The following is a 19,305-nucleotide window of genomic DNA, read 5'->3' on the forward strand; positions in this document are numbered from 1 at the left end:
CTATCTCTGCTCCTTTTTCTTCCCTTCACCACACAACACTCCACCTGATCAATTTTCTTCCTCAATCAAAAACCGTTGTTTGGAGGTTTATCGTTGTTTAGTTTCGTAATTTTCTAAATGTTTTAGTTCAATGAATCTATTTCTATACAAAAGCAGAAGCCAACCTTACTTGGAATTTCAGAGAGAATCTGAAGGCCCTCCTTATTGAAACTTGAAATCCCCCAGAATCTCTTCTTCTATGCATAATGTTAAGGTCCTTCATTAGATATTTTTAACTAACTGAAGTTCTCATTTACAGGTACTCCTACAATGACATCAAGGGGATTTGTTGAGAAGGACTTCGAGTAGATTGCCGAGTTCCTCCACATGGCTGTTACCATCACCTTGAACATCCAGAAGGAGTACGGAAAGCTTTTGAAGGATTTCAATCAACGAACTTGGAAGGGGAAGTTACGGAGAAGTTCAAAACTTAGCTTCAACTCTACAATGACAAAATATACAACTTTCCACCATTTTCACGGTCTGAAAAATGAAAAAAAAAATGAAAATGGAGCTTCAGATTTTTAAAAATAGAGGAAGGGGGTATTTTGTACTGTTGGGCGTTGGGAAGGGGGTTTTCACGCTCCTGTGTGTCGTATTCCTCACGCGAGCTGCTGATTAGGACCAACTGACGCCACATGAGCATGGTCAATGGTCAATGGTCAAATGTGTTTATTAGTTATGGAAAAAACGAGTTCGAGTGTTCAAATAGGAAAGTTATAAGTTTATGTATCGGCTTTAAAAAACCCGACAAATGTAAGTGGCCAGGAAGCCATTTCGCCTAAAAAAAAATAATGGCACAAAAAAAGTAAAAGAAGTATGGAAAAATCAACGGCCAACCGGTGCCGACGTGACTAACGTTGCAAAGACGCTTCCCTCCTAATATTTCTTTTTTCTTTTCTTTTTTTACAGCCTCCCCATTTATTAGATCTCAAACATATTTTCATATCTCTCTTTTTCTTTCCTTTCACTCTTCTCCGATCCGGTATGTTAGTGTATATGTATATGTATATGTATATTTCTTCCTATATATACATATAAATTTCAATTAATTACATTCAAATTGGATTTTTTTCAGGTTGGAGATATTCCCCTTCATCATTTTTTCCTGAGAAAATTCAAATGGCCACTCCACCCGCTAGAGCTCGAGCCGATTACGATTACCTAATCAAGCTCCTCTTGATCGGCGACAGCGGTAAGTTTTTTATTTATTTATATATTTTAATTTTCTGAATTTTTTAATGTAAATATCGGCTATACATTTGATTTATTTGTGTTTTTAGTTTTTTTTCGTCGATTGATTCCAAATTTGAACGCGATTGCATATGAGATGTTGTAAGAATTTTCCTGGTTTCGCCTCTTCATGCCACTAGGTCTTAGGTCGAGGCTGGTAGGTTGCCTGAATAAAAAAAATAAAAATCAGTGGTTTCGTAGCCCTGCGATCTCGGCGTAGAACTGTGATGTTAGCTTATTTCGTAGTTCCCTTTCTTTTTTTTTTTAATTTCAATAAATGGCTTATTCCTCAGTTATAAGTCGTAGTTTTATAGGTAATAACAAAACAATGCGAAATGATGCTCGAGAACTTGTGACAACTGACCAGAGAGGAAGGATCAAATGGAAGCACCTCCACCTCCTACCTTAAGGTTAGGGTTTCGAGTCGCTAGGGGACATAATTATGTCAAAAATAAAAGAAAAGATGCTAGAGAACTTTTATAGGTAATAACAAAATGTGTACAATGATGCTAGAGCACTTTTGTTAGTCTAAGAATGTAATGGAGAAATAAACACTTGTAGATGATTTTTTCCCATATGCCTAAGGCTTAGTGTGCAGATTTACCTGGTATCTTTGTTGGTGGGAGGTAGCAAGTATTTGCTGAAATAGTCGAAATGCACGCAAGTTAGCCTAGACACTACCATCATGAAACAAAAAAATGTAATGGTGAATTGTTGTTTTAAGGATTTTTATGTTGCTTCCTTGAGACTTGAACTCACTAATGCTTGAAGAACTCATTTTTAGTACTCCCTATGTTTCATTTTCTGGGAAGGCATTTGCCTGGGCCCAAAGTTTTAAAAAAGAAAGAAGGATGTTGGAATTTCCGGTGTTAAACATGCTATGATATTTCTGGATATAAAACCATGTCATTAAGAGTATAATGAGAAGTTTAAAGTTCAGCTGTTGCCAAATGTAAAATGTGTCATTTTCTTTTTAACAAACTAAAAAGGAAATATTTTAATACAAAATGAAACAATGGGAGTAAAGATAACCTGTCTGTAAATATAAAAATCTGTCATTTTCTTTTAAACAAACTAAAAAGGAAATATCTTAAGACAAGATGGAACGATGGGAGTATTGTTCTTGTGCTTGAAATTGTGCTTCATTTGCTGGTGGGTGTTGCATGTTTCGTGATAAGGAAAGGAAATGCTTAACTCTGACTAGAGTCAATAGTTAATTTGATGCCTATTAGTCTTTTTAGAATTTTCTATTTCTTGTTTTCATATTCAACGTATGCATTTTCTTGTCTGATCATTTTGCTATTATCAATTTTATGCATTTGACCAAGGAGGCACTCATGGTGGTTCTTTTAGTTTGTTTCTTTTACGATGATAATGAGAAAAATTACAGACAAATACTAGTGGAAAACATAACATCAACCAAATTAATGATCTTTGGGTTATAATTTGAGGCTTGAATGATATTCAGATCATACACTGCCAATGTAGATAGATCCTTGATTGACTAAGAACTCCTGTTAGGAAAATTTACTCTCTATTTTTTAGGTGTAAGTTGATTGGCCGAATGACTCAATTTGGCCAAATGTACCCTATGTATCTTTTGGCTAATTTAGAAACAGAAGAATAGGAGACCTTTCAAAGGATTGGCAACTTCAATACAACACATTAAATATACTATTTTATTTCATTTATTTCTTTGGTGTAAAGAGGAAATGGCGCTTTGCATTGAAAGATGGACAAACTTCTGCTGAGGGTCAAATCTACAGTTGTAAAACACTTATGTATATAAAACACCTTGCTGGTGTACAACACGAGCACTTATTTGATTCATTCATCAAGGGGAAATAAAACAAAAAAAGATCTAGCTGTGGTTGTTGGAATCTTCATCATTCTTTAGTCAACTAGCTTGTAGTTCAAATTATTAACTAGAAAAATTGCACTATCTTACCTTATCTAAGTAGAAATGTATTTTCAACTTTGGAGTCCAACTTTGGTCCTTTTGAGCTCTTCAAAAAAAACTATGGTCCATGTGACCAGCTTATACAAGCATCCCCTGTACCTGCTTACATGAACGCATTTATATAACTCAGCTCATACCTGTCAGAAACCATACTGATTTATAGCTGCTTGATTGATAAGCACCATTTTAATAATGCACTTCTTAGGAGATCAAGCTATTTACTGCTTGACCAAACTGATAATTAACTTCTAAAGTTCAGCGAAAGCTTCGGAAACTTGTAATCAGGTTAACCTGCAAGGTGGCCACTGCCTCTGACCTGCTCATGGCCCTGGGAGAGGGGGGTAAGGGACAAGGAGAATGGAAGACTCATGCATGGTTACTATTCTGAAAGATGCTGACAATAAAATACCTTCAGGATTAGTTACAGACTGGATATGAATCTGTGAAATTTCGGACAAGTAGTAGCATCTACAAATTCGCTTGTAGACTGTAGTAAAATTACTGAAAACAGAATGTTTGTGTCAATCATTCTGCCAGCATGCCTAGCAGTTTGAAGATGGACACATCTACAAAATTGGGATTCCACGAGAAATCCTCAGTACTATTCGTTAAGTTGGAGGTGTGGTTCCAAATTATTCGTAAATGCTGGAGATTATTAGGGCGCCTAGTTCCTTAAAAGGTTTCATTCTCTCTCTTTTGGTGCTTTCTGCTGGGATTGTTCTGCTTTCACTTTTCTAATATTCCCGCAGCTCATGGTCGATCAATAGCATTGCTATGCCATCCTATATATCAGTTATAGTAACAACAACATATCAGTATATTCCCATACTTGGGGTCTGGGGAGGGTAGTGTGTACTCAGACCTTACCCCTACCTAGTGAAGGTAGAGAGGATGTTTCCAATAGACCCTCGGCTCAGAAAAGTAAGGAGGAGAGGAAGAAGAAGAAAAAGAAGCAGAGGGAGAGAAGGAAGAAGAAAAGAAAAAAGAGGGGGGAGGGGGGGGGGGGGAGAACAGAGTAATTAGCACCAAAATAGTAATAACAGGAGAATACGATAACTGAAACAAACTAAACCACATGATGTAATATAAATTTGAGAGATAGGAAAGTACATGCGTGCTACTAGTTCTACCGGTAAGAAAGGGGGAAACTCTCAACTACCTGCTAACCTTCTACCCTAATCCTCGACCTCCACACCCTCCTTTCAAGGATCATGTCCCTTCATTCTACACGTGGGAGCTCTTGACTGGCCAACACTCCGCCCCATATAGCAGGGTAGGTCGAACATATATCTCTATCAATGCTGAATTGTTGATTTGCCAAGTGATACTGAAGTTCAATAGCTGCTTATAATTCTTCTTCTTCTTCTTTCCTTTTTTTTATTTGATTAATGTTGAACTTTGTTAGTTCTTATGAATCTGGATATAATAACTTCTGTTTGAATTTTCAGGTGTGGGTAAGAGTTGCCTTCTTTTACGTTTCTCAGATGGCTCCTTCACGACCAGTTTTATTACAACTATTGGGTAATCGTCTCCTAACTCTTAAGGACGCTGTAATTGTTGTCGTCGTTATATTATATCATCATCATCTTCTTCTTCTTCCTTCTTTTTGTTTTTCTTTAAGCACTCAACTCAAAGGTAATCAAGACTTATGAACACAAGGAACTTGATAAGAAAATGAAGTTCTATCAAAAAGTAGCACGCAACCTTTTAACTTGAATGTACATTATGAAAATATGAACAAAATACTACTGCTACTACTGCTACTGCTACTACTACTACACCACCACTATTATTATTGTTGCTATTATGCTCTTTTGGTTTTTCTGTTAGCACTTGTAACTCAAAGGTGATCAAGTTATACAAACTTAAATTGATTGAAATGGAAAAAAGGTGGTGAATACTTGAGAAGAAAGCAAGGTTTCTCATTTTATCAAATAAGCAGGCATGGTTTCTTATACTTACCAACTAAATGAAAAAAAAGTTTATTTATGGTGAAGTGCATAACCTCTTACGTAGAAAATGTTAATATGAAATTTACATAACTTCTTGAGTATAAATGTAGATTATGGAAGTTGAATATGTGGTGTTTGTTTACGATTTAGTGAAAACATGGATGAACTCTTACAAGAACAAATGATTAGTTATTTACCTACATATTTATTTTTAGGCAGACTTAATCTGATGCAAAGTTTTCTTACACAGCATTGACTTCAAGATAAGGACCATAGAGCTTGATAGCAAACGAATCAAACTACAAATCTGGGATACTGCTGGTCAGGAGCGGTTCCGAACAATTACAACTGGTAAGCTCGCGGGTGAAATGAGCTGTGTATCATTTTGTCTTGTTATCTTGTCATTTATTTTTCTTTTGGGGCAAACACATATACCAAGTCAAAACTCTGTTCTGCTGCGTTAATATATCAACTTCACGTTTTAGTTATTCTCCTGTCCTTGCAGCTTACTACCGTGGAGCCATGGGTATATTGCTGGTGTATGACGTAACTGATGAGTCATCTTTTAACAGTAAGTTCCCAAAATACATTGGAATCTATAAATTTTTTGTTATATCAATTTAGAAGGGGTTGCTTTAATTTTATAGATGACTGTTCTTCTCCTTAAAGACACTAAGGGGTTGGCATACGTACTAGCTGCCATGTTGGAGGTCTTGACAGGGAATTTCTTTCCTCCAATCCCTTCCAATCAGGGATTTGCCAGAAAAACTATATTTGTTCCCCGTGGCTTGTACTCTCTCCCTCCCTTATCATGGAGCAATTGAATAAAGCAGAGCCTTTAAGATTGTTGATAAACTATTCATTCTTCTATTTGTCAGAATTTCGCTAAATTAGAATGATGTAAACTTCTTTTGGTCAGCGCTAAAACTAACTTTGTGCACATGTTTAGACATCAGGAACTGGATAAGAAACATTGAGCAGCATGCTTCCGACAATGTCAACAAAATTCTGGTCGGCAACAAGGCTGACATGGACGAAAGCAAAAGGGTTCTCTCTCTTTCTCTCTCTCCAATCATCATCTGATCTATGTATGTTGTTGTATACATGCTATTTATAGCTGCTATGTGACTCAGCTCATGTAAACCTTTTCTGCAGGCTGTTCCTACATCAAAAGGTCAAGCACTAGCTGACGAATATGGCATTAAATTCTTTGAGACAGTAAGTAGAACTTCTTGCCAGCATAGGAATTATTTGCATAGCAATTCTTCTCATATTGTAGTGATATTTCGTGCAGAGTGCCAAGACAAATATGAATGTGGAGGAGGTTTTCTTTTCCATAGCTCGGGATATAAAGCAAAGACTTGCTGAATCTGACTCAAAGGCTGAGGTATTATCTACTAAGTTCATTAGAAGTGGTGCATATTATGTGCTGGCTGACAAGTTTGACTGCTAAAAATCTAATGAGAAGGATAGACTATTGATATTTCTATGATTAACTTTTGACAAGACAGAGCTTGAGGATGAAATGTAGGGGTCTTTGAAACAACAAGAGAGGATTTTTCTTACTAAAAAACTACCCAAAAATTAGAAGTTTTTTAACAAGAAATGAACTTCCCTTTCAGTTTCCTATATATGCTTGCATGATTCAGTCTTCATGTTGCATTCCTTTTGCACTTCAAATCTTTGATTTAGTTGTCAGATCCTGGAAAAAAGCTTTTCGGGTATGCACTTTTCAGGTAGACTTTCCTCATTGTCCCTTCCAAGACATCCCTTCTAATCCCTATTTCCAAAGGAAGAAGAAAGGTTGAAAGCTCTCTTTCGAGAGCCTCATTTGTTGAGCCGGTCCAGGATTCAAATTAGGAAGTGCTATTTTATCCGATGCAACTAGCTCTATTCCCCGACCTGAGGGCGGAACCCTCTTATCTTAGGGTAGGGTAGGTTAGGGTAGCCCCAGGAGAGAAGGGCCAGGTGTGAGCCTTTAATAATCAATAAGTAGCATGTGGCCATACTCTTCAATAGACTTGCAATAGCGATTCTTAAAAGCAAACTTAGCTTTAATACTCCATTGCATGTGAACATCAGCACAATGATCTCTTCCATTTTTCAGATATGGAATATTGACCATACTGACTCCTGCATTCCTGAATTTTTGCAGCCTCAGACTATCAGGATAAATCAACCAGACCAGGCAGCAGGAGCTGCTCAAAGCGCCCAAAAATCAGCTTGCTGTGGCTCTTGAAAAATTGACGGCAAGAAAGACAGGATGATGGGGAATACATCCTTAAAGTTACCATTTTAGTGGGAAGGGTGGAACTAATCTTTGTTATAACATTCTCACCATCGATTGTATTTTTCTCTTTACAGTTATTTTCTTCAATATCTATTCGTATTGGGTGGCAGCTCTTAGTATTGCAAAAATCAGTATATGCTCACTACTTTTTGGCTTATATAAATGAAGGGACACTCTGCCTTCTCATGTTTCTTGTTCAAATTTTTGGGGCTTTGGTTGGGTATTTGCATCCTTTTTATTCTTCATTTTCATTTCATCGTAAAAATATAGATTGAAAACAAAAGATTGAGGAGTAGGGCTGAATTTGATGTGCCCTATTAGCCAGATTCAACAAGCTACCAGATGAGTAATTACTACTTCTGCTTGATACGAAATGACGATATCATCAAATTTGTGTTTCTTCCGTATGTGATTGCCAAGCTGTCCCTATGGTTGATTTTCTTGTTTTAGTCCTTGGTTAAAAGTAATCTAATCATTTCTGATTCTTTAAAAGGCATCCTGATGTACTTAGCTCTTGTTATTCACTGGGTTCGGGGAAGGGTCGGACTACAATGGTTTATTGTATACAACCTTACCCTGCATTTTTGTAAGAGGTTATTTTTACGGCTTGAACTCGTGACCTTATGTCAGATGACAATAACTTTACAAGTTACGCCAAGGCGTTCCTTCCATTTTTTAATTCTTTAATGACCTTCAAATTTGGTTACAAGCTCTAATTTTTTAATCCTGAGTAGTCAAAGCTGCATTTCCTTTCCTGAAATTGCAAGTCTAAATCGAAATTACAGAACTACGTGGGTTTATGGGGATCTTGGGATTTTGCTTGAGGTTGCCATTGGTCTTCTGATAATTTGAATGAGCTTTTGCTTTTTACATGCTGGAAATGGATTTTTCCAACGAGGGAAAGGGTATTGTGTATTTTAATCAAATGGATTCAGATTTTGAAGACGTAGCAGTCTCAAATCTAATGGACAACTAAAGCTAAAGAGGAGCTGAACATAGGGGTGTACAAACTGAACCAGAAAATCACACCAAACCGAAAAATCAAACCAAACCGATTAAAATATTCGACTAGGTTTGGTTTGATATTGAGTAAAAAAATTCGAACCAAACCGACATATAAATATATAATTTTTATATATACTTTTAAGACTTTATATAGAATTTTCTTTACAAAAATTCTAGAAATATTTGGGATTCTCTTATGGGATGTAATATTTAATAGAATATGAAGTACTCCATTTTTATTAACCTTAAATAATGGGTTATATGATCACTTTCTTATCAAGTGTTACTGAAATGCGTCAATCTCATTGTTCTTCCATATTCATATGTCAAGATTTATTAAATTCTTATATCATTTTTGAATTTGAAGTGGTATTTCGATAATCTAAAATTAAATAGAATATATCATTAATTAGGTATCATATTGATTTTTATATCATTAAATTCGTTTAACCTTGAAAGTATACATCAACGAAAAATTATTGTCGGACGGCTAAAAAAATAACTATCATGTGTTATTAACAAAATTCTCCCATAAAATTATTTTAATAGATCATATGTTTGTCAATTTTTTAAATTTGTACTAAACATATATTTACTTATAAAAAATTTAATAAAATAAGAATGAAAAAAAGACCCCGAAAAAAACCCAAAAAACCCCGAAAAACCCGAACCAATATTGAATTCATCTCTGCGAGTCCTCATCCTCATCCTCATCCTCATCGAGGAAACTATAAATTTCTGCCCTTGACGAACTGTTCAGATGTTGCAAACTTTATAGAGTGTTCCGATTGCCTTGCAATCTAAAGTAATTACTGCCCACGTACTTTATGAGTTATTATCCACTCCTATTTATTTTACTTAAGATTAAGATTACATCCAATTTGACTTAATGAAAATCATGATGTTGTACTTACAAGATATAGCAACATATAAAGTTTCCAATGGAACTTGTTAAAATGAGATACTTTTTTTTCCCCACTTGGTGTTCGGTACTCGCATTGGAGCCCGATTATATTCTGATTTGTGCCGCGTAGGACATCATTCGTGGGGAAGCGCTCCCTACCAAAGATTTTTCATATTCAAGGGTCGAACCCGAGACCTCTGGTTAAGGGAAGAGCAACCCATCCGTCGTACCACGTCCTTTGTTGGTAAAACGAGATACTTATTCTCCCTCCACATGATAGAAATCGTGTTGTAATCCGAATCCGAAAGGTTAACTTTTAATTATTGTGAATCTCTTTTGTGTAATTCTAGTCAGCAATTAAAATTCCTCTCTTTCATTATGCCAATATTTGACTTGTCATGCTCCCAAGGGATAAACATCTTTATGATTGGATAATTGATGTCATTATATTCTTTTTTCATCTGATAAATGGAAATTGCAAGTGTAATCAATATTGTTCTTAGATGCTAGTATCGTCTAGATTCAAGTTGAAATAAAATTATCATTACCTTATTTAATTAAGTCAACTTAAAAGTTATTCTTAACATGACATAATTAATTATCAAAATCTAAATTCGCAAAATTTTATTAAAAAAAATTCTTTGTATTATATCGAAAAGCAAGTTGATGATGCCATAAACGTATCGATTGGGTTAGAATCCTTCACTACACTCCCTAAAATATTCTTCTATTTATATATAATTTTTGCATCTAGTTAACTTTTAAGATTTGAATCTTGTTCCATACCCAATAAATCTTTAAAATATTATCCAAAATTTAAGTAAACTATAAGCCTTTTAGTCCAATTCGTTTAATTTAGTTATTACTTGCGAAGTCGCTTTCATTCTTCTTCAAGTGCAAATATATTTACATTCGACTTTATTTATATCATTTTTAATGTTAAGTGGCTATTACTGTTTTAAATTCTAATCATAGCGGAAAAAGAGAATAATTGAGATTATCCCTTTATATCTCCCTTACAAATATCAACAAAAAGCCACTGAGAATTAATTGAAAGAGACAATATTGAAACGTAAAGACTCAAAGGTCTTTAAAAATCTTTTATATGACATCTATTATACACGGAGGCGAATCCAAGATTTGAAGATAGCGGAGAGCCGGAGACACATGAGCGAACTGCTCAATCAGTACTTTTATTTGACTTTAAATTTTAAGGGTTCCAAACAAAATATTTGACCGTTTTTAATATATATACACTAATATATTTGAAAGTTTTGCCGACATTAATGCGGTCCAGTGACTCCTCTTCTCTGAACATAGGTTCGCCTCTAAATATTGTTCTCTGACGATTTTGCTGAAATCAAATCAAAAAAAGATATTAAGGAAACAAAAGAAGAGTTTCTATAGTCTCTTCTTGCTTTCTTTCTTTTTTTCCTTTATTTCTTTTTCAATTCAAAGGATTGGCTATCAACTTGCTAGCAACGAGTGTCGTTCAATAAGCAAATAATTATGAGTGTAGAAGATAAGGTGATAAAATATGTTTCCTCAACTTTATATTAATTTTGGGTTGAAGGGAGATAACAATATTGACAATCTTTATAACCTCAGAAAATTTTGTAAACAAGTCTTAAGAGAGTTACCATAATGGAATTACCACGTAAATTACGGGTTCACGTGAATGTTATAGTTTTAAAAATGAATCTTATTGTCACGACCCAAAATTTAACCATGATCGTGATGGAGCCTATCGTGTTACAAGGCAAGTATATTTCCCAAAATATTACTACTAAATCGATTATAAGAATTTAATAAAACATTTTCAACATTTGAATTTCTCATAAACTAAATCAACTCTAAATATAATTAATATAAAATACGGAACGAGCCCCAAACATCGGGATGTCACTAAGTCATGAGCGTCTAAAACTATGAACTAAGATATATAAATTGTCTAACTGTCCAAAAGAAGAAAGGATAAGAGAAGTAACAAGGTCATGCGGACACTAGCAGCTACCTTGCAATCTCCACAGATAGTCGGCCTGAACTCAACGATCGTCGTGCTCTCACTCACCTGGATCTGCACATAAAGTGCAGGGTGTAGTATGAGTACAACCGACTCAGTAGTAACAGAAATAAATAAGGAACTGAGCAGTAGTGACGAGCTAAGTAAAACAGTCCAATTATTTATTTTCACAATTTGAAAAAAATTTAGAAATAAACAGGTAAATTCCATAACTCAGTAAATGCCACAAAGAAATTTAACAGATAAATGCAGTAACATCACAAATAAATACAATCTCACAGCAGTGTCACTCCATCACTCATCACTCGCACTCGGCACTCAACACACTCAAACACTCAACATTGTGCGCTCACTGGGGGTGTGTACAGACTCCAGAGGGGCTCCCAAATCCCAAGCGCTAAGCACGGACAACTCAAGTGCCATCATATCAATACTTGGATCCGCACGGTCAACTCACGTGCTACGCGGACAACTCACACGCTATGGTATTAATATCCTCACAACTAGGCCCTCGGTCTCACTCAATCATGTACCTCACTAGCCTCACCATCATCAACAAATAAGGGGACACAGCCCACACCAAGTATCACAATATATTACTAGCAAATAATAGAGATAGAGGTACACATGTACAATAATTTCTATGACTGAGTACAAATAGTGTGAGCATGAATAAAGCCTAAACATGATCTTTAACATGAAGGCAAACAAGTTCAACAACAAGTAACTACATAAACACAGATAATGGCTATTAGGCCTCAAGCCTCACGGGACGGACCAAGTCTCAATCCCTCGATGTGCACACCCGTCACCTAGCATGGGTATCACCTCCAAACAGTCACACGATATCAAATTCTCCGGATTTATACCCTCAAAGCCAGAGTTAAAACTGTTACTTACCTCAACAGTGTAAAATCCTACTCCGGGATGCCCTCGTCTCTGGACTCGGTCTCCAAAAGCTCTGAATCTAACCATAATCAGAATAATATTATTAACATGGCTAGAGAATCGAATCCAACAATAAAAACTACAAAAATAGGCCAAAAATCCGAAATCGGCCAAAACTCGGCCCCTGGAACCACATCTCGAAACCATTCAACAATGGCAAAATCAAAACCCTCATCCTCTCGAGTCTAACCATATAAAATTTATCAAAATCGGACTCCGTTTGGTCCCTCAAAACTCTCCAAAACTCAAGCCCTAACTCCCTCAATTTCACTTTGAAATCATCGATAAAATTCCAAAAACGAAGATGGATTCATGAAATATAACCAAAACCGAGTAGAGAACATCTACCCCAATTTCTATGGTGAAAATTGCCTCCACAATCACCCAAATCCGAGCTCCCCAACTCAAAATATGATCGAATGAACAAACCCTAATTTTATATATTTTTTTGCCAACTATGTTGCCTCGTTTCTCGTGCCATATGATCCCAAAAGTTGTATTTTATGACTCCAATGGATTCCTTGTGAAATTCTAGTCAAGTTAGGCTTTTGAATCACTCAATTTGACCTTACAATGAATGAGATATGTAAGTTTTAATATTTGCAAATAGTGCAGATTTTTAAATACGCCGTCAATGGCAATTTCGTAATTAATCTGAAAAATCTAACAATCTTATTCTTAGTAAAATAATTATAAAATCCTCATACGATGTTCAAATTCGATGATTCTTTTTGCTACGGGTCCGCAATTACGATATGAATCTAATGATTCAAGCAAAAAAGAAATCGGAGCTCGTTTGTTCAATATGATATCATTTATGCTTGAAGAAACGACGTCGAAACATAAGAAAAACGAGCGCAACACAACCCAACCTCTCCGAAACTCACCTGAGGCCCTTGGGACCTCAACCAATAATTCCAACAAATTATATATCACTACCCGAACTTAGTCAAACCTCCGGAACACCCAAAACAACACCAAAACACCAAACCAACCTTGAATTCAAGCCTAAAAACTTCTAAACTTCCAACTTTCGCCAATTCAAGCATTATTCTACCACGGACATCCAAATTATATTTTGGACACACTCCTAAGTCGAAATCACCCAACGAATCTAATCGAATCATAAAAATCCAAATCCGAATTTGTTTACTCATAAGTCAACTTCCGGTTGACTTTTCTAACTGAGTTTTCTAACTAAGAGACTAAGTGTTCATTTCACTCCAAGACTATTCCGAACTCAAACCTACCAACTTGATACAACTCAACACAGCTGAACAACATATAAAGAAGTCGAAATGGGGAAAACGGGGCTATAACTCTCAGAACGACTGATCGGGTCGTTACACTTATATATGTATTTAAAAAAATCACTAAATGTCTATAAATATTTAATCGAGCACTCAATCATTATTGTATATCAACTTGTGATCATTGTAATAACCCGTAAAATTTAAATCCTGAATCTGATGTGCAATTTAACACGTGTTTTTGATTTCATAAAACGAAATAAAGAAAGAACATTGACAAAAACACTGGTGTTTGGCTCTAGAGAGGAAAATGGGAACAAAAGTACGTGTTTCATCTTAGAGGTGTAAGGGTCTCTAATTAAGGTGGGAATGTTACTTGCTTTGGCAATATTATGAGTCATCGAGTGCACTTAAAGATGTAGTATAATGGTTGATGAATTAAGTTGAAAATTATATAAGTATAAGATTTCAGATTCAAATTTTAGCAGAGGCAAAAAATAATAGGTGATTTATTTTCATCTATTCAAGTTTTGTGAACAAATTTGTTTAATATTTGTGCTAGTACCTCTAGTAAGAACTAAGAAGTAATATGTAACCATGAAATTAGTCGAGGGGCACACCAAAAATCACGTTTATCAACAAAAAAAAAATCATGGGTCAGGCAAAACGTGTCCACAATCCAAAAAAAGTAAAAATTGGAAATACTTTCCTTTCCTACCATCTTTTATTTTTCTTAAAAAAGAACTAGAATATATGAAGAAGAAATGAATCTCAATTTAGTAGTGTAATAAGTAGAACTACTAAATTTGGCTTAGGAATTAGGAACTTAGTACACTCAAAGCGGTTTAACTTTCTTATGCAACATAATAACAACAATAACATAGTATTATCCCATATCGTGAAGTTTGAGAAGGGTAGTGTGTTGCGGAAGCCAAATGTATATAGTGTGAATAAGTCACAACTACTATACCAAAAATTATGACAGCCACCAAATAATAAATAAGACAATAAAACAACAATAAAGGAAACACCAGAATTTACGAGGTTCGGCTAATTTTGCCTACTCCTCGGACACAACCAATATTTTATTCCACTCCAAAAATACAAGTGAAATAATACTAAAGAGAGAAGATACAAATGCCTTAAACAGATGAGAAGGCAAATGAGAGGTGTGTCTCAATCCTAAACATTAGGCCTTCTTTTATAGGGGAAAAATCCCCTCCAAACTTAACTCCCAACCAATGTGGGACTTTGGCATTTTGCCAAACTTCAACAAATCTCCACCTTGGCAAAATTCCACATTTTCAATTCTCTCTCAATAACAAATTTTGGTTGTGTCTTCATCTTCAATCTTCAGTGTTCAACAATGTTGATCAAATCCAAACAATGTTGAAACTTGACCGCAGTCACCACCTTTGTCAGCATATCAGCAGGATTCTCTGTAGTATGAATTTTCTTCACCGTGACTCCACCTTCTTCTATGATTTCTCGTACGAAATGATACCGAACATCAATGTGCTTCGTCCTTGCATGATAAACTTGGTTCTTCGCTAATTGAATAGCACTTTGACTATCACAAAAAATTGTGATACCTTTTTGTTCAACACCAAGCTCCTTTAGCAATCCTTGAAGCCAAATTGCCTCTTTCACAGCATCTGTAATAGCCATGTACTCTGCCTCTGTTGTAGACAAAGCAACTGTTGACTGCAAAGTAGACTTCCAACTAACTGGTGCCTTTGCAAAAGTAAACACATAACCAGTAGTTGATCTTCGTTTGTCCATATCACCCGCAAAATCTGAGTCACAATATCCAACTACAGACTGATTGTCTTCCTGCTCAAAAACTAACCCGACATCTACAGTATTATGAATATACCGTAGAATCCACTTCACAGCTTGTCAATGCTCCTTCCCTGGATTGTGCATATATCTGCTAATAACTCCAACAGCTTGTGAAATGTCAGGCCTTGTGCAAACCATTGCATACATCAAGCTACCAACAACATTTGTGTATGGTACCTTTGACATATACTCTCGTTCAGCTTCATCCATTGGCGACATAGTAGTACTTAGCTTAAAATGGGAAGCAAGTGGAGTACTAACTGGCTTAGTCTTGTCATCTATGCCAAAACGTTGAAGTACTCTCTTCAAATATTCCTTTTGAGATAAACAGAGTTTCTTTGAACGTCTATCTCTAATTATCTCCATGCCAAGAATTTTCTTTGCCTCACCCAAATCCTTCATCTCGAACTCCTTCTTCAGTTGAATCTTCAACTTATCAATTTCTTCCAAATTCTTGGAAGCTATCAACATATCATCAACATATAGGAGAAGATATACAAAGGAACCATCTTTAAGCTTGTGCAAATACACACAATGATCGTATTTGCTTCTCTTGTACCCTTGCCGCAACATAAACTCGTCAAATCGCTTGTACCATTGTCTAGAAGATTGTTTCAATCCGTACAACGATTTTTCAAGTTTGCACACCATATTTTCTTTTCCAGCAACTTTGAATCCTTCTGGCTGAGTCATGTAGATTTCCTCCTCCAAGTTTCCATGTAAAAACGCAGTTTTTACATCCATCTGAACTAGTTCCAAATCCAATTGTGCTACCAAAGCCAACATAATTCTAATGGAGGAATGTTTTACAACTGGAGAAAACACTTCATTGTAATCAATTCCCTCCTTTTGAGCATATCCTTTGGCCACCAATCTTGCTTTGTAGCGAACATCTAATTGGTTAGGAAATCCTTCTTTCTTTGCAAATACCCATTTGCACCCAATTGCTTTCTTTCCCTTCGGGAGATTGGCCAATCTCCATGTATGATTCTGATGAAGGGACTGTATTTCATCATTCATGGCAATCCTCCACTTATCTTCTTCTGAACTTTGGACAGCGTCTTTGTAAGTAGTAGGAACATCATCAGCTACAATTGAGGTTGCACAAGCAACCGTCTCTATGAGACGAACAGGTTTCGTTATTGTTCTTTTTGGCCTGCTGGTTGCTATTGATTCAAGTTGTTGTTGAGATTCCTGAGTTGGAATCTCCTCTACTGGCTCTCCTTCCAGAGGGTAATCTTCATTTGTTTCCTCCTCTGCTTCTTGTGTAGGAAAAATAAATTTTCCCTCAAACTCCACCTGCTTAGAAGCACCTTCATTTTGTTTGGTATCTTCTGTTACCTTATTTACCATAGCAAATTCATCAAAGGTAACATCTCTGCTGAACATTACTTTCTTTGTCATAGGACACCATAAGCGATATCCTTTGACTCCAGAAGTAATTCCCATAAAAATAGCCTTCTTTGCCCTTGGATCCAATTTTGACTCCGTCACATGATAATATGCAGTTGAGCCAAACACGTGCAAAGAGTTATAATCTACAGCAGGTTTTCCGTACCATTTTTCAAATGGTGTTTTGCCATCAATAGCAGCAGATGGTAGACGATTAATGAGGTGGCATGCATATGTAATTGCCTCAGCCCAAAATTCTTTGCCCAAGCCAGCATTGGACAACATACACCGTACCTTCTCCAGCAAGGTCCGGTTCATACGTTCTGCCACTCCATTCTGTTGTGGTGTATGTCTAACAGTGAAGTGTCGGATGATGCCATCATTTTCACAGACCTTATTGAAATGATCATTTTTGTATTCACCTCCATTGTCTGTGCGAATACACTTGATTCTCCTGCCTGTCTGATTCTCCACCATCATCTTCCATTTGAGAAAAATTCCCAACACTTCATCTTTGCTCTTCATTGTATACACCCATACTCTTCGGGAAAAATCATCAACAAAGGTTACAAAATAGTGCTTCCCACCCAATGAAGGTGTTTTGGAAGGACCCCAAACATCAGAGTGTACATAATCCAAAATGCCTTTAGTATTATGGATCGCTGTACCAAATTTAACCCTTGTCTGTTTCCCTTTAACACAATGCTCACAAAACTCCAAGTTGCAAGCCTTTACTCCTTTTAACAATCCTTGATCTGATAGAGTTTTCAAGGATTTTCCTCCAGCATGTCCCAAGCGCATGTGCCATAGCTTGGTTGCTTCTGCCTCTTTGTCGTCACTGGATGTTACTGTCGCTGTCCCAATAACTGTACTGCCACGATAGCGGTACATATTATTATTCTTCCGATTAGCCTTCATTACCACTAGTGCACCGGAGCATACTCTCATCACTCCATTTTCTGCAATGATTTTGAACCCTTTTGATTCTAGGGCTCCCACAGAGATGAGATTCTTCTTCAAATCCGGTACATATCGAACATCTATCAATGTTCTGATCATTCCATCATGGTTCCTTAATCGTATTGAACCAATGCCATATGAGGTAAGAGGGTTGTTATCCGCTGTGTGGATGACTCCATATTCTCCTTCTTGAAATTCCACGAACCAGTCCCTGTTGGGACACATATGATAGCTACAAGCCGAGTCCATCAACCATATGTCTGATGATGTTGATGACTCTGTTGTAACTAATGAGAAGTCTGAATCATCACAATCAGCTACATTTGAATCCATAATAGCCTTTCCATTGTTATGTTTGGCCTTATTCTTCAACTTCGGACAGTCTTTCTTCCAGTGCCCTTTTTCTCGACAAAAGGCACATTCATCTTTGCTGGGTCTGGATCTTGACTTGGATCTTCCCTTCTTTGTCCTCGTTTGATTTTGAGGACGACCCCTCACAAACAGTGCTTCTCCTTCTCCGCCCTTCTGTTTTTCTCGCTTTCTTTGTTCATAGCTGTACAAAGCTGAACAAACTTCTCTGAGAGAAATTTCGTCATTTCCATGGAGTAGAGTAGTTTCAAGGTGCTCGTACTCATCAGGAAGTGACGCCAACAACATTAAGGCCAAGTCACCATCATCATAAGTTGTATCCATATTTTGCAAATCTGTGACCAACTTATTGAAACTGGTGATATGTTCATTCATCGTGGTACCAGGAACATAGGTGAAGTGAAACAGTCTCTTCTTCATGTACAATTTATTTTGACTGTTTTTCTTCAAAAATTTATCCTCCAGTGCTTTCCATAATTTACTTGCAGAAGTTTCCTTTGTGTATGGATATTTCTGCTCTCTAGCAAGGTAGGATCGAATGGTACCGCAAGCAACACGGTTGATAATTCTCCAATCTTCTTCTCCAATAACATCTGGTTTCTTTTCTTCAATGGCCAGATCTAGCCCTTGTTGAAAAAGGACATCTAGAACCTCGCCTTGCCACATCCCAAAATGTCCGGACCCGTCAAAAATTTCTACCGCAAATTTCGCATTTGACACAATTCTTGTCATAAGCGAAGATGCCAATGATGACGTATTGTTGACACTTGATGTAGATTCTTCTTGTTTATTGTCTCCCATATTTGACACAAATATTATTTAATAGCTGACGACACAAATCAAGATTATTTCCTTTCTGATGTAGAAGATCAGACTAAGCTGCAACTACAGAGCATACTCAGACAGAACCTTGACTCAGTTACCAAGATAAATCTTTTCTGATGTGGAAGATCAGACTATGCTGCAACCACAGAGCATACTTAGACAGTACCTTGGCTCTGATACCAATTGTTGCGGAAGCCAAATGTATATAGTGTGAATAAGTCACAACTACTATACCAAAAATTATGACAGCCACCAAATAATAAATAAGACAATAAAACAACAATAAAGGAAACACCAGAATTTACGAGGTTCG

General features: G+C 36.4%; 1 protein-coding gene across 1 annotated transcript; it reads left to right on the top strand.

Moving 5' to 3' along the window:
• Positions 1–880: 880 nt before the first annotated feature.
• Positions 881–7,660, top strand: LOC104213704 (ras-related protein RABE1c-like). Its single transcript, XM_009763238.2, has 9 exons — positions 881–1,024; positions 1,118–1,234; positions 4,681–4,753; positions 5,435–5,535; positions 5,690–5,755; positions 6,134–6,231; positions 6,340–6,402; positions 6,479–6,571; positions 7,340–7,660. Exons 2-9 carry the CDS (start codon positions 1,162–1,164, stop codon positions 7,421–7,423), a joined length of 651 nt encoding a protein of 216 aa, XP_009761540.1. The 5' UTR covers positions 881–1,024; positions 1,118–1,161; the 3' UTR covers positions 7,424–7,660.
• The last annotated feature ends 11,645 nt before the right edge of the window (positions 7,661–19,305 follow it).

Source organism: Nicotiana sylvestris, chromosome 7 (genome assembly GCF_000393655.2).
Source record: "Nicotiana sylvestris chromosome 7, ASM39365v2, whole genome shotgun sequence".
Taxonomy (NCBI): Eukaryota; Viridiplantae; Streptophyta; class Magnoliopsida; order Solanales; family Solanaceae; genus Nicotiana; species Nicotiana sylvestris.

Bases quoted from the DNA above. Each gene is read 5' to 3' on its own strand.
- LOC104213704 (XM_009763238.2), top strand. From the start codon at position 1,162: ATGGCCACTCCACCCGCTAGAGCTCGAGCCGATTACGATTACCTAATC. The intron at 1,235-4,680 runs GTAAGTTTTTTA...TTGAATTTTCAG, and splicing joins CCTCTTGATCGGCGACAGCG to GTGTGGGTAAGAGTTGCCTT. The intron at 4,754-5,434 runs GTAATCGTCTCC...TTTCTTACACAG, and splicing joins AGTTTTATTACAACTATTGG to CATTGACTTCAAGATAAGGA.